This window comes from Heterocephalus glaber, unplaced genomic scaffold (assembly GCF_053883595.1).
Source record: "Heterocephalus glaber isolate CG9 unplaced genomic scaffold, H.glaber_assembly_v1.0 deba00001564, whole genome shotgun sequence".
NCBI lineage: Eukaryota > Metazoa > Chordata > Mammalia > Rodentia > Bathyergidae > Heterocephalus > Heterocephalus glaber.
Genome location: NW_028258351.1, coordinates 10,559,893 through 10,580,996, shown reverse-complemented (window position 1 = coordinate 10,580,996; position 21,104 = coordinate 10,559,893). Strand labels below are relative to the sequence as shown.

General features: G+C 53.0%; 2 protein-coding genes across 10 annotated transcripts; both read right to left on the bottom strand.

Annotated features, from left to right (window-relative positions):
• Nucleotides 1-1,465: 1,465 nt before the first annotated feature.
• On the bottom strand, nucleotides 1,466-7,743 carry Traf4 (TNF receptor associated factor 4). 7 transcript variants are annotated; one of them, XM_087191537.1, is made up of 8 exons: nucleotides 7,494-7,679; nucleotides 6,742-7,153; nucleotides 4,402-4,453; nucleotides 3,714-3,839; nucleotides 3,467-3,628; nucleotides 3,217-3,378; nucleotides 2,978-3,133; nucleotides 1,466-2,601 (listed from the first exon to the last, which is right to left on the bottom strand). In XM_087191537.1, exons 2-8 carry the CDS (start codon nucleotides 6,906-6,908, stop codon nucleotides 1,969-1,971), a joined length of 1,458 nt encoding a protein of 485 aa, XP_087047663.1. In that variant the 5' UTR covers nucleotides 6,909-7,153; nucleotides 7,494-7,679; the 3' UTR covers nucleotides 1,466-1,968. The 7 variants fall into 7 exon arrangements, with proteins under 7 accessions (XP_087047663.1, XP_004857071.1, XP_012932346.1 ...); XM_004857014.3 differs by lacking the exon at nucleotides 6,742-7,153 and having other exon boundaries at nucleotides 3,714-3,818; nucleotides 7,494-7,743; XM_013076892.3 differs by lacking the exon at nucleotides 6,742-7,153 and having other exon boundaries at nucleotides 7,494-7,742.
• Nucleotides 7,744-8,347: 604 nt separating this feature from the next.
• Nucleotides 8,348-21,065, bottom strand: Nek8 (NIMA related kinase 8). Of its 3 annotated transcripts, none has more exons than XM_004857012.4 (15): nucleotides 19,158-21,062; nucleotides 15,348-15,553; nucleotides 14,651-14,883; nucleotides 14,292-14,423; nucleotides 13,529-13,737; nucleotides 13,324-13,403; nucleotides 13,062-13,243; nucleotides 12,816-12,966; nucleotides 12,326-12,402; nucleotides 11,866-11,983; nucleotides 10,518-10,668; nucleotides 10,131-10,294; nucleotides 9,873-10,031; nucleotides 9,545-9,703; nucleotides 8,348-9,171 (listed from the first exon to the last, which is right to left on the bottom strand). In XM_004857012.4, exons 1-15 carry the CDS (start codon nucleotides 19,202-19,204, stop codon nucleotides 9,113-9,115), a joined length of 2,127 nt encoding a protein of 708 aa, XP_004857069.1. In that variant the 5' UTR covers nucleotides 19,205-21,062; the 3' UTR covers nucleotides 8,348-9,112. The 3 variants fall into 3 exon arrangements, with proteins under 3 accessions (XP_004857069.1, XP_087047656.1, XP_004857068.1); XM_087191530.1 differs by lacking the exon at nucleotides 8,348-9,171 and having other exon boundaries at nucleotides 9,183-9,703; nucleotides 19,158-20,104; nucleotides 20,626-21,065; XM_004857011.4 differs by lacking the exon at nucleotides 8,348-9,171 and having other exon boundaries at nucleotides 9,183-9,703; nucleotides 19,158-21,065.
• Between the last annotated feature and the right edge of the window lie 39 nt (nucleotides 21,066-21,104).

The following is a 21,104-nucleotide window of genomic DNA, read 5'->3' as shown; positions in this document are numbered from 1 at the left end:
CTGTCATCTGACAGAGGACTTTTCACCTCACCCTCTGTATGCAAGGAAAGATTTGCCCATGAACTTACCTTTACAGGTAATTTCCATACATTGGGCCTCTTCTTGAGGTGAGGCAAGAGAGTAAGGTACTTTATTGATTAATTCACTTAGTCACTACAACAAAATCTAGGAAATGAGCAGAACTCATTTTATCAGTGGGGATAGTAATGTACCATGTAACTATGTAACTTGCCAAAGCAAACCCAAATGTATTGCCAAAATTGGAAGCTACACTTCTAGGGACTGCTGGAATTTAAAACAATCCAGAGCCTGGGGTTGGAGCTCAGTAGAGCACATGTGTATCATGTACAAAGCACTGGTTGGATATTCAGCACCAGGAAAAAAAAAAGTCCAGCTCGTACCCTTAAATAGCTGAAGGAGCACTGATAATTCACATTTCTGTTCCTAGTTCATTGGTAAAATGCAAGTAATCACAGGTACCCATTGAGCCCTGTACAAAAAGTAAATGACTGCCAAGCATGGTGTCACATACCTACAATCCCAGTACTTGGAGGCAGAGGCAGGATCGCCGAGTTCAAGGCCAGCCTGCACTACAATTCGAGACCCTGACATTCGGATGAGAAAAACCTACGTAAGTGCCTTGGACATCTTGAAGGCCCCTTTACTCAGTGTAGTCCCTAGCTGTGGGCTGGACTTCACAGATGAACATTCATTAAACACTTATTCTATCAGGAACATGTATCGTCTCATTAACTCTCCACTAAGGCCTGCTTAAGATAGGTCCTTTTGTCTGCTATGGTGGCACATACCTATAATACCAGCATGTAGGAGGCTGAGGCAAGATCCCCATGAGTGAGGTCAGCCTGAACTACATAGCAAAACAAAGTCTTTATTATGGCAAAAGTATTTCACTTGTATTAAATATTGCACATAAAATGCTTAGCAGTGTTTACTAAGTATTCAGAGAAGCTGAGTGCACACCTGTAATCCCAGCTACTGAGGAGGCTGAGGCAGGAGAAATGCAAGTTCAAGGCCAACCTCGTCAACATCAAGACCCCGTCTTATAATTTAAAAAGGCTGGACTGTGACTCTGTAAGACTTCTTAGCTGGCATGTGCAAAGCCTTGGGTTCAGTCCCGAGAACAGCAGGGATAAAAGGGCAGGGGTGGGGGTGGGCAGTGAATACTAGGTATTGACCAAAGTCTGGTGGGGTGAGCTCAGGACTCCAGCCTTAATAAAAGACATACAAGCCATGCACCTCCTTCATCTAAACACCAGAGGGCAGTGGCAGATGACTCCCACAAGAGGCCTGCTACAGTTCTCCTAATGTCCACCAGATGGCGGTCCAGCAGGGCAGCTGGATCCTTGGGCCAGACTGGCAGACCTCTCCCATTGCTCCTTTGCCTTCAGTTGAGCCCAGCCTCCCATGGCCCCAACCAACCCAGATGACACAGGCTGGAACCAAGTTAATAAATAGAATTAAGGATTTATTAAAAACCAAGGCTTCCCCTGCTGTGCCCTCTTGGCACTAGGGAAATAAATAACCAGAGGGGACACAGCTGGGGAAAGGGGAAGAGAAATCAATTTCAAGACAGATTGTTTTTACTACCCCTCCCTTTCCCAACTCCTCCCCCCTATGGCTCTTGGGACATAGCACCTGAGCAGGTACCTCCATCCGAGAAAGATATGGCCGGCACCAAGGCATGTCTGCTCTGCCCAGGAAGGGAGACAGGCCCTGGGATTGCTTGTTTCCAGCCCTTGATAACCCCAAGACCTGCTCCACCCAGGGGCCAGGGCTGAAGCACCAATTGGAGGGACCTGAGGGTGGTAGTGGAGGGGGGCATGAAGGGATAACAGAACCTAGGCAGCATAAAGCAGCTGAAAGGGGGTCCGGCCCCCTTTCCAGGTTCAGCCAGTGTCTGACAGGTCACGTCCCATCCCTCTCCCCTCGAGCCTGCCAGGTCTGCACTCAACTGAGGATCTTCCGGGGTAGTTCAACAGAGGCACGGATGAATACTGCATCATCTCGCACATAGTTTCGCTTTCGGATGTCCTGGTGGGAGATGAACTTGGGATATCCAAAGCCCAGAGAACTCTCATCCAGGGAACCTCGCCAAGTGCCCGGCTTTTGGAAATTCTTCCAGTTTGGGTCAGGGTGGAAGGTCTCAGTGACATGTTGTGGCTTAGCCAGCCCAGGGTCACTCTGATCCAGCAGGGAGAAGGTGACACGGCGGGCAAAGGGCCACTCAAGGAGATTGTCAAAGGCACCTGGCAGCACACGAATGTAGAGTGAGAGATGTGTGCCCTCGCCACTGCCATTGCCATTGAGGAATGCAGACACTTGCAGCTTATAACCATACTTATGTGTGTAGAAGGCTGGGCTGAAGCACTCAAGGTTAGGTTTGGCCTTAGCCTCCTGTAGCCGCCGTCCATAGCTGCCAATCTTCCAGATGAGCACCCCATCACTGCCAACAGATAGCTCCTCCAGCTCTCGCCTCAGTTCCTGCAGCTCCTGCCTCTGTCGGCTCACCAGGGCACACATCATAGCCAGATGTGGCTTCACACTGTCCTCCACGTGCCGTGCCATTGCAAGCTTAGGGCACTGTTGGCAAAGCCCCAGGCCATGGGGGAAAGAAGGAGAGTTACCAGAAGGGTAAGGTCCAGGGTACAGGAGAGGACAGGAAAGGACTGGGGATGGGGTAGCATGCACCCAAGTCTGCATGAGGACATCAGAGGTGCTGGGAAGAAGCTGGAGCTGGCCAGGAGAGGGAAGAACTAATGCATTCACAACAGGGACCACCAAAACCTGGGTCACACCAAGGAAAGCTAGCCGCCATCTAGGACAGCGATGGGAAGTCTTTTAGCGTTTTCAATGATAACAAACAGCTTACTGCAGCATGTGTGCCATAGGTACACCATCACTGATCTAGAGCTTCCAGGGCTTAAGGGGCTCATAGAAAAGAAAGGGGGCATCTCACCCTGTGCTTGCAGCCGGAGTCTTTGAATGGGCACAGCACCAAGGCAGTGCTACAGCTGTCCTTCAGATGGCCTGGTAGATCCTCCCGAGCCACAGTACCCACACCACACTGGTTGGGACAGGGCACAGGCAGCCTTGGGCACTGGTACTGGTGGCTCTGGGACCACAGAGGCAGAGGCAGCAATCAATAGCCTAATTCTGTCACCTGCCCCACAGCCCACAGCTCAGAAAAGGCCTCACCTGGATGGTGTCAAAGACAAACTCCTTGGTACAGTAGGTGCAAGCCTGGGTACGCTTAGGGCACTCAGAGGTGGCATGCTGGGCCAGCAGTCTTCGCATCATGCGGGCACCACACTTGTTCTCACAGTACACACTCTCTTGAGGGCACATGCCCTCATGGGTCTGTGGAAATGCCAGGGGATCTGAGCTAAGGAATGCCTGGGTTATCAGGTGCCCCATCCTCCTTCACCATCAGCCAGGCCCTACCCACCTCATAGGCCTCCCCACTGAAGTCACAGCCACAGAACTCGCACTTGAGGCGCCGCTTGGGGCAGTCGTGCTGCAAGTGTGCAGGCAGATCACGGCGACTCAGCTTGGTAGGGCAGCGATTGGGGCAGGGGACTACATTGAAGCTGCAGGTATTCAGGTGGCCCTAGTGGGAAGGGCTGCAGTCAGTGCCTGCCTGCCAAGGGATGGGTAGCCCCAGCCCTTCCACATCAACCACATCAGAGCCTCACCTGTAGATGTCGAAGTGGCCCGCTCCAGCGGCAGCCCTCCTCACTGTGGATGCAGCGGATAGGCAGGCCTAATACTTGGACCTCCAGCTCTGGATCTGGATAGATCTGGGGGCAGGGATGGGGGAACTGGCCAGAGTCAGAGCCTGCTGCAGCTCCCACCTTCATGTGGGCTGGGTCTACCTTAGAGCCAGTAAAGGCTTCTCTGAGGCAAAGGCCTCTCAGGCTATTTGTTGTTCTGTGCCCAAGGAGTAAGGGCACAGCAGGTGGTGGTGTCTGCTTTGAATCTGGATATGAGTCCCCAACATGCCTGTACATGACAATGCTCCCTTTGGAGAAGCAGCCAAATCAGCCTTCTTAGTCCCAGTGTTCCCCCCATTCCACTTCCTTCCCCCTGGCAGAGGGGTCCTGGCCCTCAGCCACAGGTCCAATTTGCCACCGGAAGGGGAGGGAACACTTCTTGTGGGCACAGAGCAGCTCTGTGCACCCCCACAGGCTGGGCATTGTGCCTGCCCTCTAGGGCAAACATAGGCCTCCGTTTGCAAACTGGCCTAGTGGGAGAGAACAGGCTACCTTTATGGGGGCACACAATCCCAAGACTCTGGGTTGACATTGGCCCTGATCCGGCTGGCCGCAGGGAGCTCTAGGTCCCACAAAGGGCAACAGCCTGCCTGGGATTCTGTAGACTCACCTTGGCATAGTCCAGAGGAAGTTGGTCCTCAGGGCATTTGAAGACTCCTTCACTGAAAAGGGGAGAACGCATGGTCAAGGCACATCATTATGGGGAGAGCCCAGGCTCCACCCCCTCAAACAGGGCAGCCTCCCTCCCTCACCAGACCGGTTCCCAGCAGACAAAGGGGCAAGCAGAGGCACGAGGGGAACCACTCCAGGGCCCGAGAAGACCCCAGCCTTGTCCAGGAAAAGGGTGTCCAGGGCTCAGTAGAGGCAGAGACAGCTGCCTCCAACAGCACTTGGTCAACAGGTGGCAGCTGGCATCCCCTCCCCCAGGATAGCAGCTGGACTGAGAAAGAAACAAGCTGCCCAGTTACCCCCTCCCCCAGGGTGTTTTTCACTGGCCGGACTGAAAACTGATGGGGAGGGTGAGTAGGGATGGGCTGAGATTAAGTGCCAGGGCTGCCCAGCCCCCAGGAAGGTGCCAGGCCAAGAACAAGGGCAAAGGTCAGTTTGGGGCCACCTTATGCCATTCCTTCCCTCCTCTTTGAGGGTGTGTCTTCAAAAGGAAAGGGAAGGAAAGACAAGATTCCTGGAACTATATTTACATCTCACCAAGTCCTGACCACCTGCCTCTGAGAAGGGTTGGAATGTCCCCATGTACACGTGAAAGCATGAGCAGAGGCTGACAGGTGAAGGAGCACCCGGATTTGTCTGTGTAATTCCACAAGTCACATGGCTGTACTACCCCACACAGAACACATCACAGGACTCTACTACCTCTCACAGCACACAGAAAAGGGGCTGGAGCAATCCACACTGCACAGGCAAGCACGGCCAAGATCTAGTTACCGTTCCCTAGGCTCCTGAAGCTTAGTGACCCTGTGCCCCTGCCAGCTGCTTGCCTTCTCCACCCATCTCCACCTGGCTGTTAGCACCCAAGGAGGCCGGTGGCATTCTTCCTCCAGCCACCATGCACCTGCTGACTCCAGCCTGGACCAGTCACACATGCTGGGCAGGGCCCAGGCAGGGCAAGGGCTCACCCAGCAGGACTGAAGGCCCCCAGGCATGGCATTCCTGGTAGGTCTGAGTCAGGTGGGTGGGAGGTAGGCAGGCATCAAGGCGGAAGCAGAGGCTGTAGGCAGCCCTGTTTTGAAGGAATTTTCCAGGACCTGGGCAGTCCATGGTGTCCAAAATGATTTCCACCACCCACCTCCTCCCTGACCCTACTACCACTGGCCATGCCACCAATGCCAAGATCAATACATGCCCAGGCACTGAAGGGATGGATGTGCCTGTGCCCCCAAGGCAAGCAGTCTTCCTGGCCCAACCTGAGTAATAGCCCTGGCAGGAGTGGGGAAAGAAGGGTAGGCCAAGAGGGAGGGGGTCCACTTGGCTGCTTCAGGAATGTGCTGACTTAGTGGTTTTGGAGACAGGCAGGGGTCTAAGACAAGTCCTTAGGCTTCAGGCAGCTTACCTTGCAGCCTGGGGCCCAGCCAGGACAAAGGTTTGCCAGAGGTATGGCCAACCTAGCTTGTAGGATAGTTGTGATAGTGAGGGGCAGTGCTGGCCCAAACACCTCTTCCTTCAGAGGTGTCCGAAGGAGTGCTCCAGAGCTGGGGAAAGGGGAGAGGCACAGCAAGGGCAGAAGCTGCTCCAGGCTGTGCAGTGGAGGCCCAGGCCCAGGGGAGAAGACAGGCTGGGGGAGGGGCTGAGAGAGGAAGAGGGGATTTCCGGGGGGGAGGGGCAGAAGCAGCAAAGGGGGCTGAGGAGGGAAAAGGCCTGACAGCACCCGCCTCCTTCCCTAGGCTGTAAGTAAGGGTGGGTCAGCTGGAGGGGGCTGGCTCAGCTGGTCTCATCTGGAAACCAGAGGGGGCTGGAAGGACAGCAGAGACAATGCGCGCGCGCACGCGTGTGTGTGTGTGTGTGTGTGTGTGTGTGTGTGTGTGTGTACACTGCAGGGAGCGTGGAGACAGGGGGAAAAGGAGGAGGAGGAGGGGGCAGCACAGCAGCTTGAGCAGGAGCATGTGTGAGGGCAAGAGTGGGGCGGCTTCGGGGACAGAAAACAAAGAACCTGATGAGATTTCCGCCAGCCAGGGGCTGCGGAGGGCCAAAGGGAGGGAGCACTCAAGCAGGAGCCATGGCCGTGCTCTCCCTGCCCGGGCCTCTCAGCACGGCAAAGAGCCTCCGGACAGCGGCTGTCCCCGCTTCCCCGGTGCTGTGCGGCCACGACCTCCCAGGAGCGGGGACTCCCCCTCCCTCCCCAAACCCGGCCTGAGAAGTTCCCAGAGTGCGCGGGAGATTCAAGGCGGCACGGGACGCCCAGAAACTTGATAGATGTCCCAGAGGCAGGGCTGACCTTAGTCCAGAACGGGCCTGAGAAGCCTTGCTGACCCCAGCCGACACCAGTAGCAACCCAGGTGTCACCCCCTCCTTAACGCTGTCTTTACCACCGGGCCCTCCCCGTACTCCATATCCCCGGGAAAGGGGAGAGACGCCCAAGGGATTCCCGCTTAAGGAGAGCATTGTAACGTAACAGCCCTCTCTCTATTGTGTGACTCTAAGCAGCCGGGACTTGAATCCCAGTTAAGCCTTCAACTGTATGATCCTGGGCAAGTCGCAGCCTTTCTCTGACTCTCGTTTCATCATCTGGGAAATGGGAGAATAACGGCCGTTTTCTGAGCCTTACGAAGAATCACAAGAGGTCGGTGGATGAAAACTCCAGATGCTTAACGTGCAGCTCCGGGGAGAAGGTTTCGTTCTTCTCTTCCCTGAAGGGTCACAGTTCAAGGGTGAGGGCGCCCTGGCTCTCAGGTGAGGGGGAAGGGCCGACCTCGGGTCGGAACGGGCATCTTACCCCTGCCCCGCGGAGAGGCACGGAGTTCCGCCTACTTAGCGCTGGGCAGATGGAACCCGGGACCCCACTGTGAGGGAGCGGGGTCCTCCCCGGGGCCTGACGTCACCGGCGTCCCGTGACGTCACGGTGGGCGCCCCTGAGGTCACGGGCCCGTGTCGAAAACAAAGGCCTGGCGAGCCTTGGGCCTGAGCCCCTCCCCATGCAGTGCCCTCCCTCGGCGACACTGGCCGTCCCCCGCTGCCCCGGAGCCGCACCTGAGAAACTCTTGCAGGCAGGTGTCACAGAAGCGGTGGCCGCAGGTCGAAACCTGCACGGGCTCGCGCATAGGTTTCCCGCACAGCGGGCACAGGAGCCGCCGCTTGGGCTTCTCCAGGAACTTATAGTCGAAGCCAGGCATGGCGGGCAGGCACGGGCGAGAGGGGCCGGACACTCGCGGCCCCACAGCCCGCGCCGTACTCCGGCCGCGCTCGGCTCCGGGCGGCGCCGACTGGCCGCCGCAGCCAGGGCTCGGCCCACTAGCCTGCCCGCCGGAAGAAGAGGCGGAGTCGCGCCCGCGCGGTCCTAATGCCGGCCCTGCGGGGCACCCCGCCCACCCAGGGAGCACTCAGCTTCTGGGTCCAAGGCAATCAGATTCGCCCCAGGCCACAAAAATGAGTAGTGTTCGCCCACTTCCGGAAATAGAGGTTAGCCGAGATAGGGGAGCAAGAGGGTTCTTCTGCTTCTCTCCATTGCTTCGGGCCCTGGCACTGAGATGAGGGCGCAGTGGGTGAGTGCGTATTGGGCTGCCCCACAAACCCCACAAACCGTTGCTTCTCCAGAGGCCAAAGTTCGGTTGGTCTCAGGAGCCACATGCCGCCCAGGGACAAGGGGCCTCAGCTTCCAGGTGCTAGGTATCGGAAGCCTGGCAACTAGATCCCAGAGCCCGGCTGGGACTTGGAGGCCGGGCTGGGCACTGGGCCAGAGGAACCTCGGCCCCAGCCGCGGGCTGCGCCCACATTCCTCCCTCCACCGCGCCAAGGCCCTGCAACCACAAAAGAGCCCAGCCCAGTCCTGTACTACCACCCCCACCCTTATCCCCCCCCGCCCCCCAGGAACCATATTCCAGGCGTGCAGTTGCTATTTTTTATTAGCGCTACTTTCAATCCTCTGAAAAACTGGTCTGGTCTTGCTAGCTACCTTAACCCCAAACGTGGGTCTGGGCAACCTAGACAAGGATCCTCTCTGCAGCCACTTCGAGACTGGCAGGAGAAGGAAGGTTCTCAGAGGCTATCCAAATCCTGGGTCAGGATAAAGGGGGTGATGGGATCCCTTGGACCTCCCTGCCCCAGGCCATGCAAAGGCTAGGGAGTACTAATGGCCTGTACAGGCAGGCCTTGACTTGCCCTGCTCTGAAGCATGGTGCAGATCTCCCATTGGTGACAAAATTTTTTTTGAGACAAGGTCTCACTAAGCTGCCCAGGCTAGACTTTAACTTGTGATCCTCCTGCCTCAGCAATGGAGCATACAGTAATAGCTGAGATCATAGGCCATCAACCCCTTTTAGGGGACATAAACTAACTGGCCAGGACATTTTCTAACTGGCCAGACACAGGACAGGAACTGGGTGAAGCCACAGATGCCTCTTTTAGCAAGGCTGTAAAGACCATCTGCCAAAGGTGTTCTAAGTCTTAAATGCCAACTCCAGCCAGGCTGTACTTGGGGACACTGCATAAGGGAAGAATGAGTAAGCAGGGTAAAGAGGGGCAGGGAAACCAGAGTGGTTGAGATTTCCCCATCCAGGGCGAAAAGCAGAGTAGTTTCACCAGCCCATCCCCACCATTCCAAAGTGCTGAGGCACTTCTTCAGAACACTTAGGAAGAGAAGAATTACTATATCAGGGTGGTTCAGAGGTGCATCCTGGTGCCTCGGGGGGGACTGGCTCATCTGTGATAGCTGGAAAAGCATCAAAGAGAACCCCTGCAGCCTCCCAGAGGGCAGCATCTCCAGCAAGCATCACCCACTCCACTCCCACTGGGACCTGATGTCTGGACCCCATCTATCAAGCGTGCAGTGGACCTAGACAGTAAGAATAGAATGCATGTGAGCCCTGGGGAGCAGTGGAGGCAGCCCTTAAATGTGGCCCAAGAAATCCACCCCTGCCCACCCAAGCAGGAAGCTCAAGTTTTACCCTGCTGCTTCTGCTTTCATTCATCTGAGGGCTGAGGATGCTTTTGGTGATTTGAGCTATCACTGCTAGGGATGGGGTGGGGACCAGAAGGCAACTGGATTAACCCTTTTGTGGGTAAGGTGGAAAAAGGGAACTCACAGCGCACAGCCAGAAGAGTGTTTCCATGGCAACAAGATACAGAAGTCACTGTGTAAGGGTGCATCTCATCCAGCTGCACTGGCCGAGGGAGTCCAGCATCCTCATCCCTCCTTCCCAGTCGACCTCGGGCCCCTTTGCCCCAAGAGTACACTTCACCCTCTGCCAGAGAGAATCCCAAGGAGGGAAGTGGAGGGGCGGCACAGCTAAGCAAGCAGCTGTACAACCAGACAGCCATACTGGCTCCAACAGAAGGGTGCTAAGTCCAGTGGCCCCAGCATAAATTCCTCAGCCCCATGCCTCACCCTGTGGACATCATACCCACCCTCACCTGCCCCAATGGCTACAGTGAAGGCGTCTCCACAGGCCACCATTGCCATCTTGATTCCCTCAAGGCCTTGGACCTGACAGGGTGCCCGGCTGCCCCGGCGGGCATTGGTCCCCAACTGCCCATGCTGATTGCTGCCAAAAGTGTAGCAGTCACCTGAGGCTGTGGGGACAGAAAAAAGAGAAGGAAAGAAGTTACAACAGAGGTCCCAAAAAGGCCAGGTGAGTTCCCCGTGGGCCTCTGTGCTGAGGTCCTACTCACCAGTCACAGCAGCTGAATGAGCAGTGCCCAGGTCCACAATCAGCAAAGGTTCCTGGTCCAGGGGTGCAGATCGTAATGGTGTGAAGCTCAGAGCCTCCTCTACTTGCTGCTGGGGATCAGCCTCCTCCCCCAGGGAGAAGTGGTCCAGACCCAGCTTGTTGAACCTCAGGGCAGAGCCAGAAGCCAAATCCAAATGACAGTTTGTATAGACTGTCCTGCCTCCACCTATCTGGGCAGGGGCTGGTATGATCTGTACCACTTGGAGTCAGACCCCACCCTCACACCCTTAGGTTCTGGTCCTTGGTGGGAGGGAGGCAATGAGGAATGGAACACTTAGAGCCAAGGAAGGCGAGGGGGCAGACTAATCACCCCAGTGCACCTATTCACCTGTTGCTCCCACAGGCCAGGGCTCGGCCACGCACAGTGAGGATCATGGAAGAGTCAATGCCACATACAACCCATTGGGCTTCCTGTCCTGGGGGCATGGGCACCTGTTGGGGGCAGCTATGAGACTCCCTGGTGCCTAGTCCCAGCCTCCCTATAAGAAGAAACCGGGATAATGTTAGTTTGAGTTTTAGGGTTGGTGATATGAGAATGAGAAGAGCTACTGAGGATTGAACAGCACAAGCAAAGGCTATCCTCAGCCTCGAATGCCTCTCCTAGTCCTCTCTGCTAGTAACAATCCTCCTTTAAACTCCTCTTCAGCCAGGCGTGATGTTGAGCACCTGCAATCCCAGCACTCAGGAGGCTGAGGCAGGAGGATCACTGTGAGTTCAAGGCCAGCACAGACTTCAAAGTGAGACTCTTATCTCAAAAAAAAACCAAACAACCAAATTAAACTTAAAATAAATAAAAGTAAAGCCCTGTTCTATACCACCACTCTCTACTTTAGGTGACACTGCTATTCCTTGAATTCCCACACCTCCAAACCTTGGTGTGGTCGGCTCACATGCTGGAGGTGAGTCATCTGTCCCTAGCTGTAAACTGAGTCCTCTATGAGGACAGGAACCTATCTTTGTCATCTCTAGTTTCAGTGTCCAGCCTGATGCTCGCCCCAAAAAGGAGCTCAATAAATACTGTTGGACTGGGGGTTTAGCTCAGTGGTGGAGCATGTGCTTAGCCTGTGCTAGGCCCAGTTTTGATTCCCAGCACAGAAAGAAAGAAAAGAAAAAAAAGAAAAGGAAAGAAAAGAACAAAGAGAGAAGGAAGCAGGGAAGGAGGGAGAGGGAGGGAGGGAAGGAAGGAGGGAAGAAAGAAGGAAGGAAGAGAGAAAAGGAAAGGAGAGAGAGAGAAGAGACGAGGCTGTGGATGAATGAAAACTCCCCTATTACGTCAGTCACAAGCACCTGAAGACAGCCACATCTTATTCATCCCATCTCAGCACTCAGAGTGGGGTAAGTACACAGTGGGTATAAAATGAAAGTTCACTGAATGAATGAATACAATTTGAGAGCCTAGGTGGAGAATGCGCCATGGGGTGGAAGGTGGGTATAAAGGGGAACCGACCATGTCTGAGTAGGCTGGGAGACAGCCTGGAGGCTGAGGCAGGGGTGGGGAGCCTGTAATCGCGGCACTCTGGAAGGCTGAGGCCAGAGAATTGCAAGTTCAACCCCAGCCTGGGCAACTTGGCAACTCTGCAAGACCCTGTCTCAAAAATTGCAAAAGCGTTGTGGATGTAGCTCAGTCTAAAGGTCCCGGGTTCAATTTCCAATATTGTGTGTGGGGGGGGGCTTACCTCTATCTCCTCGGCCCCAAGCAAATAGTTCTCGCTCTGTGGACAGGGCCAGCACGTGAGAGGCCCCACAGGCCACCTGCACCATCTCATAGCCCAGCAGGGCCTCCACAATGGTGGGCTAGAGAAAGGGAGAAAGCCAGGAAAGACTGGGAAGAGATCTGGGTCGAGGCAGCCCCCTGGCCTTAGCATCCCTCGAAGCGGGGGAAGTTAGAGGCTGCAAATTTTCAGCAGGTAGCTGTGTCTCTCACTCCAGTCACATGCACACACTGTCAGGTGGACAACTACTGGAAGCCTGGCCTTTCTGTACTTCCCCAGATGTGGTCTAGAGCAGGTGCAGCCCATAAGCTAGTAGGACAGTGGTTGCTGGGAACTCCCTGGCCCCCAGCCTGGTATCAGCTGTCTGATGTGGCCTCCTTGCCATCCCCTCACTTCCCTTTTCCAGGGTACATGTGACACCCACCTGGCTGATGTCAGTGAGGCTCCCATGGCCTAGGCACCCATTGCTGCCGCTGCCAAAGGTCATAATGATGCCTCGGTCTGGGGAGGACAGTGAGGAAAGAGAAAGGAGAGGACACAGGCTGTTTTTCCAGGTAGTTTGTCCACTTGTGGGTTGGAAGAGAGTAAGATAAAGTTGAGGCTACAGACAAAGAGTTAGGGTAAAAGGAAAGAAAAGGATATAGGTCCCTTCCTAGTCTGTTACTTGGGACAAGTGACAGCCTCTCTGAGTGGTAGTTTCCCTTTCTGTCAAATGGGGATAATACAATGACTCCCTTGCTGAGCCTGTTGGGTAGGGTAAAGGAGATGATATAAGAAAATCTCAGTAGCTAAGAAAATCTCAACAGCTAGTAAATAGAAACAATAATTCAGTAACTAGGAGATAGAAGCATTAACTGGGCAATTTGCAATAAGGTACTCTGCTCTGTGGGGCCTTAGTCCTCTGACAGGCTCACCAGTCAGGCAGGCCGTGAAGAGGTCCCCGCAGGCCACGTGCTTGATGGTCACGCCCGACTGGCCCTCCAGGAAACGTGAGAAGAACTGGGGCTGGGGCTGCTCCACTGCCCCAGGGAGGAGGGCACCTCCACTTGATCCTAGAGGTGGGGCCTGCAAAAGGAAAGTGGGTGGCACCTCAGCATCTCCCACTTTCCTCATGGGCCTCCTACCCTCACCTAGTCCAGGCCCACTGCCAACCTACTCACCTCCCATAGGATGAGGCGCCCAGAGCGTGTGATGCCGGCCTTCTGTGTGCGCCCTACAGCCACCTGGATCACCTCTGTGTTGAGCATTGGCAGCCGCAGAGGGGTGCTGAGCCCACCACCCCATGCGTAAACTGATGACAGTGGTGGTGGGATGGCTGGCCTCACAGGTCCCCGGAGAATACCTGATAGAGGGTGTGAGGTCAATTAAACTGCTGAAAATGGTAGAGAGTCTGCAGGGCTCCAGTGGCCTGTCCCAACTTACCCCTGCAGCGGGCACTGCTGCTCCTACTCCCTGTGCTGCCAGGTACAACAGGTGGTCCTGGGCCCAGGGACTTCTCTGCCCTGCAGAACAGATGGAGGTCTCAGGACAAGGACTCCCCAGAAATGGAGGACCTGTGGCAGGCCTCCTATGCTCCCACTGGGTATGTATGCCCCCCACCACCCAGAACCCCTCCCCCTGCACAGGCCTCCTCATTCGGATGCTGCCCACGTCGGTGTGGAGGTTGAGGAGGGCCCTGATGCAGAGGGGCTGTGCCATGATGTGGCTCAGTGGTGGCCGCTGCGCAGGCTCCAGGCTCAGCAGACTCAGGACCAGCTGGCGCAGCTCAGGGCTGTATCGGTCAGAGATGGGTGCAAAGGTGCCACTCATAATCTTTAGTACCAGTGCTGGCAGGTTCTGTGGAGGCACCAAGTTGAGTGGTGGCCAGGGGTTGAGTTGGGCTCTTAGGCAGAGTAGCACTTCCTAGCTCCAGCCTCACCACCACCACCACCACTACCACCACTACTACTAAGGGCACGTGCACACCACCCCCCACACCCCCACTGTGGGTCTGGAGGAGATAAGAGCCCTGCCTTCAGGAAGTAGGCCATGGAAACCTTGCTTTCTGAAATCTATAATCTGATAAATGGTCTGTAGTTCCATCCTCTAAAACCCCAGGCTATGGATAAAATTCAAGGCTCATTCTTGTGTGTGCCCCTAATCTGATGGGAGAGTCACAACCATGCCCTCAGGGAACGTCAATGTAATGGGGGAGGGGGTCCAGATTCCACCCTGAGGAACTCTGAGTCTGAGTCTGAGCTTGAGCCACAGCCCTGCCCTGGGGTTAATCCATCTGTCTGAGGAAGGAGAGACACCTCATCCACAAAGAAACAAAGAAGTGGTTGGATCTGAGGGCTGCTGGGCAAAGAGGGAAATTTCCCAGTTGTTCCCTTAGACATATTTCTACTTACTGCAGCCTCGAAAGCCCTCTTGAGACTGGCCAGCTCATACAGGACACAGCCCAGGGCCCAGATGTCGCTCTTCTGGTTATAAGGCTTGCCTTCACATAGCTCAGGGGAGATGTAGCAAGGAGTACCCACCACCTGCAGGAACAAAGCCTGAATTACAGCCCGAGGGAAAGCGGAGGCAGGGGGTCCAGCCAGAGGCCTATCTGGGGTCTGCTTTTCCTTAAAGCAGGCCAAGGGTTCCCACAAGAAGGGATCAAGGAGCCAGGGTGGGGGAGTGGCAGGGAGGGACAGGTAGAGATGTGGAGTAAGCCATGGCCCTCAAGACCTCTAGCACCCTTAAGGCACCCTCCATGTCCAGGTACCGTGTAGGCCTTGCTTTTGCTGCTAAGGATCTTGGAGATGCCAAAGTCACCAATCTTGACAACCATGCGGTGTTTGTCAAGAAGGATATTCTGGGTCTTGAGGTCCCGGTGCAGAATGAGGTGGGTGTGCACATGATGCAACGCGAGCAGGATCTGCACAAAGAAGTGCAGGATGGTCTCCTCCTCTAACAGAGAATTGCAGCGCTTTTGGATGAACTCAGCCAGGGTGCCACCTGTGATCCAAGGAACTAATCAAGATCCAGGCGCGCGCGTGCGTGCGTGCGTGTGCGTGCGTGCGTGCGTGTGTGTGTGTGTGTTTTAAGATCCAGGTCTTTGCCAGACATAGTGGCACATGCCTGTAATCCCAGCACTTGGGAGGTTGAGGCAGGAGGACTGGATCACCCCAAGTTCAAGACCAGCCTGGACTACAGAGAGAGACTCTGTCTCAAAAAACCAAAACAAAACAAAGACCCAGGTCTTTTCACACCTGGGACACCTGTCCTTTTATGGAATAGGGCACTGGGACCACAGAGGGGAAAGCCTCTGCCAGGGGCACACAAATGGGCAATTGGGGCCAGAACTCTAAACCCATGACCCTTGGCCAACCCCATTCAAGGAGGAAGACCATCTGATCACATCTGCTTGTCCTAGGGGTGGGGAGCCCTGTAGCAAGGTTGATGCAAGGAAGCTGGCCCACCTGGTGCATATTCCATGGCAATCATGAGAGCCTTGTCCTCTAGGAAGTTCTCATAGTATTCAATGACATTGGGGTGGTTGAGCAGCTTGAGCACTTGGCACTCATTCTGGGCTGCCTGCCGTTCTTCCTTGGTCATCTGTTCCACTGGGATCTGTTTGATGATGACCAGCTTCTGGTCAGCCTTGCGCAGGCACAGGTGCACAATCCTGAGGATACAAGTACGGCAGAGCCATCAGCTGAGCCTCCAGCCACTTACAAGGCAGGGCAGACCTAGCAACTGGCTATTCCTTAGAAAAAGGTAATGGGCACAACCAGGCTAGGAGGTCACCTAACCAGGTGCATGCAACATTGAGCTTGGGCCAGGCCCTGTGGCACAGGCCTGTAATGTCTGCACTTGAGAGGGTGAGGCAGTAGGACTGCAATTTCAACAACCTGGGTCACATTGCAAGACACTGTCTCAAATAAAACCAAGCAAACAGAAAACCAAACAAAACAGAACATTGAGCTTTGGAACAGGGAGAACTGGTGACAAGGTCTACATGAGACCTGAGTTTCATCACAGGCTCTGGAATTAACTGGCTAGGTTCAAATCCTGGCTCCTTTTCTTACTAGTTATCTGGTCTTAGATATGATATAGTACATCACTTGGCAAATAGAATTGTTAAGAGAATTAAATCAGCATATGCCTATAAGGTACTTAGCACAGTACCTGGCACATAGAAAATGCTCAATGAGCCTCGCAAGCACAAGGACCTGAGTTCCATCCCCAGTACCAAAAAAAAAAGCTCAATGAAATAGGAGACATTCATGTTAGCATTTTATTTCAACTCTGTGGTCAGTGACTATAAAGGCATGAACTAGCTGGGTGGATGTGGTGGTACACGCCTATAATACCAGCACTTGGGAGGCTGAGGCAGAAGGATCCTTGTGAGTTTGAGGCCACCCTGGGCTTCATAGTAAGTTCAAGACCAGCCTGAACTACATAGGAAGACCCTGTCTTAAAAAAAAAAAAAGCAGGTACTACACTGTTCTTGTTCACCATAATATCCCCATAACAGCCCAGTATTTTGCACACAGTAGGAACTAAATAGGTATTTGGTAAATCAACAGACTATGAATTTATCATCTAAGTCTTAAATTTTTTTTTTTTTGGAGACATGGTCTTGCTATGTAGCCCAGGCTGGCCTTGAAATCTTGGCAATCCTCCTGCCTCAGCCTCCTGAGTGCTGGGACTACATGAGTGCACCACCACACTCAGTTTAAATTTTAAATTTTTATCTCCCACTCAGACCTCTCCTCTGAGCCCCAGATTGATATATCCAACTACTGTGTTTTGCATCTCCACCTGAATGGCTCACAAACATCCTAAATTTTAATCAACTCAAAATAAAGTTCTTTTAGTTAACTGGGGATTGAACTCAGGGCCTTCATAATGAGCTACATCCCCAGCCCATTTTTATTTATTTGTTATTTATTTATTAATTAATTAATTAATTTATTTTTTTCAGTACCGGGGATCAAACTCAGGACCTTGCTCTTTCAAGGTAGGTGCGGCACTACTGAGCTAAATCCCTGGCCCTTTTATTTTTTAATTTGAGATAGGGTCTCATTAGATTTCTAAATTTCCTAGGCAGGGCTCAAACTAGGAGGAATAGGGAGGGTGCTGGGTATGTAGCCTACTTAGACTAAGTGCTTGCCTAGCGTGTTCAAGGCCCTTGGTTCAATCCCCTGCACTTGGGGGGGATAATTTAAAATAATTCCAGAATCTTTTCTTCATCTTATACTATGCACATCAACAACTCTTGTTTCTATCTCTAAAATATTGTGAACCCATCTAATTCTGTGCACTCTATTACCCTTGCCCAAGTCATGATTTCTTGCTTTTAAAATTGCATTAGCTTCGAAAATGCTCCCTTTTACTCTTCTTAACCTCAAATCTAAATTCGACACAGCAGCCAGAATGACATTTTGTTTGTTTCTGTTTTCTTTGTGGTGTTGGGGATTGAACCCAGGGCCTCAAGCAAGTTAGACAAGTGCTTTACTAGTGAGCTACAGTTCCTTCTGAGAATGATTTTTTGTTTTGTTTTGTTTTATTTTTTGAGACAAGTCTTGCTGTGTAGCCCAAGTTAGCCTGGAACTCGTGATCTTCCTGCCTCAGCCTCCCAAGTGGTGAAATTATATGTGTACACCACCATGCCTGAGAATAACATTGTTAAATCAATACAAATCAGAGCTGGGGATTTAGCTCAGTTATTTCTGGCACCGAAAGCGAAAGGTCCCAAGTTCGATCCCTGGTACAAAAAAAAAAAAAAAAAAAAAAATCAATACAAATCAGCTAGGCCTGGTGGCACATGCCTGTAATTCCAGCACTCCAAAGGATGAGGCAGGAGGATCGCTATGAGTTCAAGACTAGCCAAAACCATACAGGGAGACCATTTCAGAAAACAAAACAAAAACCAACAAATCATGAAAAGACTATTCCATGGGCAGGGGATTTAGCTCAGTGGTTCCAGCGCCTGCCTTGCCAAGTGCAAGGTCCCAAGTTTGATCCCCGGTACCAAAAAAAAAAAAAAAAAGACTATTCCTCTGTTTCCACACTGTTCCCTGAAGCCAGGAGTAGCACAAGCCTATTATCTCAGCACTTGAGAGGCTGAGGCAGGATTGTGAATTAAGGGCTGCCAGGTCTTCACATTGAGATCCTGTCTCAAAAGACAAAACAAGGGCCAGGGATTTAGCTCAGTGGTTCTGCCGCCTGCCTCGAAAGCGCGAGGACCCGAGTTCGATCCCCGGTACCAAAAAACAAAAACCCCAAACCCTCTTCTCAGGGCTGGGGGTGTAGATCAGTAATAAAGCCGGTGCTTATCACGCGTGGGGCCCTGGATTCAATCCCTAGCACAAACAATCCCAATCTCAACCCCCTCTACCTCAGTTTACAAGGCCATAATCTGGTCCCTGCCCTCCGTGACAATCATATTTTATTTTATTTTTTTTGGCATCGGGGATCAAACTTAGGTCCTTGCGCTTGCGCAGCAGGCGGTGAAACCACTGAGCTAAATCCCGGGCCCGACAATCATATTTTAAAACTGTTCTTTACCTAGCCTGCTACATTCCAACTACACTACTCTTTTTGTTTCTTGAATGCTCTGAATTCCTTCCCACCAGGACCTTCGCAAATGCTTTTCCTTTTCCTGAAAAGTTCTTTCACCTTCGCACCGCTGGTTTTAATTCCTCAAATCTTGGCTTTAGATATCACCTCCCAGAAAATTCTTCCTTGACTACCCCGATATTCTCTCTGGTGTTGTATTCACTGTTAATAACCGTTCATGACTGCTTTAACAACGTCTTCTTTATCGTATTATTCTCCTATCGTTTAAACTCCGAAAGGGAAAGAACCACACCTATTTCTTATTTATTTATTTATTTATTTTGGTACCGGGGATCGAACTCAGGTCCTTGAGGTTGCAACGCAGGCAGTGGAACCACTGAGCTAAATCCTCGGCCCAAACCACACCTATTTCGTCATAACTGTACACCCAGGGCCCAGAGCCTGACTTTTGTAGCTGGCGCTCAACATTTGTTCGAGGAAAGTACAAGGAACTTCACACAGCTTGGAGGGCGGAGGCTGACGGGGCGTGGTCTCCTTGGGGGCGGAGTCTCAGCTCCCGGTCCTAGGCCGGAAGCCTGGGCGGGGCTTCTCAGAATGGTGCCACGCCTCGGGGCGGGGCTAGCTGGGCAGCAAAGTCGCGGGCACAGTTAGGGGTTTATTTTCCCTGTCCCCCTAACAGTTCCTCCCTCAGAGCCCTGGCTCACCCGAAGGCACCTCTCCCCACCACTCGGATCCGCTCGTACTTCTCCATCTCATTTCTCAGAGATACGCATCCGGAACCTCCGGCGCGGCGCGTGCGCGGACCTGCCCACTCAGGAGCCCCGCCCTCTACGTTGTGAGATGTTTGCTGGGCGGAGCTAGCGGAGTTGTGTGAGTTCCAACTATCGTGGCATCTGTGTTTGTGGACTTGCAGTGTCCACAACACGGGTACGAATTCGCTTTTCCCTCACGATCTTGCCCCACGTGTGGCCCAGGAATAGGATAACGCCCATTTCTTTACGCATTCCGCAGTGCTCAGTACGGTACCAGGTGCTTTTCACTTGGCTCGATCCGATCGGCTCTTGCGGACCTTAATAGAGGCGAGGTATACCCTGCCTGCAAGCGTTGGCTTCCGAAGGCCGAAAAGGAGAGACAAGCGAGGATCGACCTCCCGCTGCCCACGAGTGACGCGCTTTCAGGAGGATAAAAGCAAATCCTCATTGGCACGCAAGCAAGAAACAACCAAACTGAACTGAGAGCAGCTCTCAGTCTGTGGAACAGAGAACGGGTAGTTTCGTGTTTGCCTAGGGAGGGACCGGGAAAACCCCGAGTTGTGCAAATTGATTCACCTGGGGAGGACGTGACGCGATCTCCAGGCTGAGCAGACTGAGCACCGCGCTAGTCGCGCGCTCAGCGCCCAGTCACCCCATCTACGCAGCAGCTGGAGGATCAGCCCCTCCCCTAGGGGAAGGTGGGAGTGGGTGCGGACCAATAATTGGAAAGCGTCTGGGAGGACTGGAAAGCACAAAGCACGCTGTTTGGCCGAGATAGGTTCAACACTTCTGCCCAGCCCGGCGTGGTAATGGATGCCTGTAATCGCAGCACTTGGGAGGCTGAGGCGGCAGGATTGCGGAATTTGAGGCCAGCCTGGGCTACATCGCGAGACCCTGTCCTAAAAAAACAAAAACACACAACGAGAAATGAAACAACCAACAAACCTCTTCTGCCCAGAGTTTAGGGTTAGGTTAAGATTAGGGCTAGTCTGACCCGCTAGGATCTCAGGATCTCAACTCAGAAGTGAGTTTAATTCCAGCCTCTTCCTGGCGCCACCGGCTCTGCCAGAGCTCTATAAAAACTTAGTATTAAAGAGGAAGATGGTCATTAATTAGCAAAGGGTTAACATCCCTATTTTAGAGTGGGTGAAGAGCTGGGTTTGGCACATGCCTGTAATCCCAGCACTTGCGAGGTTGAGGCAAGAAGATCGTCGTCTGCGAGACCCTGTATCCAAAAAAAAAAAAAAAAAAGCAAGGAAGGCAAGGAGGTGTTTTATCCTCTGCTGCCGCCTCGCCCACGTGGGACACTGGACGACCAGGCGCCTGGCAGTCGCTGGTGGCCACTGGCTCAGGCTGGAGTCAGTTGGCAGAAAAGCTGCCCTGTAAGCCAAGGGAACTGCAGAGGGGGGAAGCCACTCACCCAGTTCTTCATGCTCTCGCTTAGAAACCAAATGAGCCTTGGGTGCCTGGCAGCCCCACGGGGTTAATGTGTAACCTTGGAGCGCTCAGGGGAGACAGCAAACATCCAACCGACTTGGTGTTTGAACCTCGGGTTTTCACCTTTTTCACGCAGCACCCTTCTCACACCCACTTCTCCTTTCTCTCTTCTCCACTGCTGCACACACACCTCTTACTCTCCCAGCCGTTCTCAGCCTCATCCTTTGGGATAGGGGAGTGATGACGAACCTTGTTAGAGACCGAGTGTCCAAACTGCAACCCAAAACCCACTTATTTATTGCAAAGTGCCAACACTGCAACTAAACCTGAATACTGAGGTTTTTGGTTAAGAAAAAACAACTCATACATTTACATCTTTTGTCTTAAAAAATAAAAAAACAACAGAGCTTTCAATGATACAGCTTTTTAAATTTTATTTATTTATTTATTTATTGGTAACAG

What these genes read in the sequence shown, in the direction of transcription:
- Traf4 (XM_087191537.1), bottom strand. Translation starts at nt 6,908, where the DNA reads ATGCTCTCCTTAAGCGGGAATCCCTTGGGCGTCTCTCCCCTTTCCCGG. An exon ending in GGCCACTTCGACATCTACAG is followed by an intron (nt 3,629 to 3,713) that starts GTGAGGCTCTGA and finishes CCTTCCCACTAG; the next exon opens with GGCCACCTGAATACCTGCAG. An exon ending in ACTCCGGCTGCAAGCACAGG is followed by an intron (nt 2,602 to 2,977) that starts GTGAGATGCCCC and finishes CTTTGCCAACAG; the next exon opens with TGCCCTAAGCTTGCAATGGC.
- Nek8 (XM_004857011.4), bottom strand. Translation starts at nt 19,204, where the DNA reads ATGGAGAAGTACGAGCGGATCCGAGTGGTGGGGAGAGGTGCCTTCGG. An exon ending in GGCGCCTCATCCTATGGGAG is followed by an intron (nt 12,967 to 13,061) that starts GTGAGTAGGTTG and finishes TTCCTTTTGCAG; the next exon opens with GCCCCACCTCTAGGATCAAG. An exon ending in CTTCACGGCCTGCCTGACTG is followed by an intron (nt 12,403 to 12,815) that starts GTGAGCCTGTCA and finishes TGTCCTCCCCAG; the next exon opens with ACCGAGGCATCATTATGACC.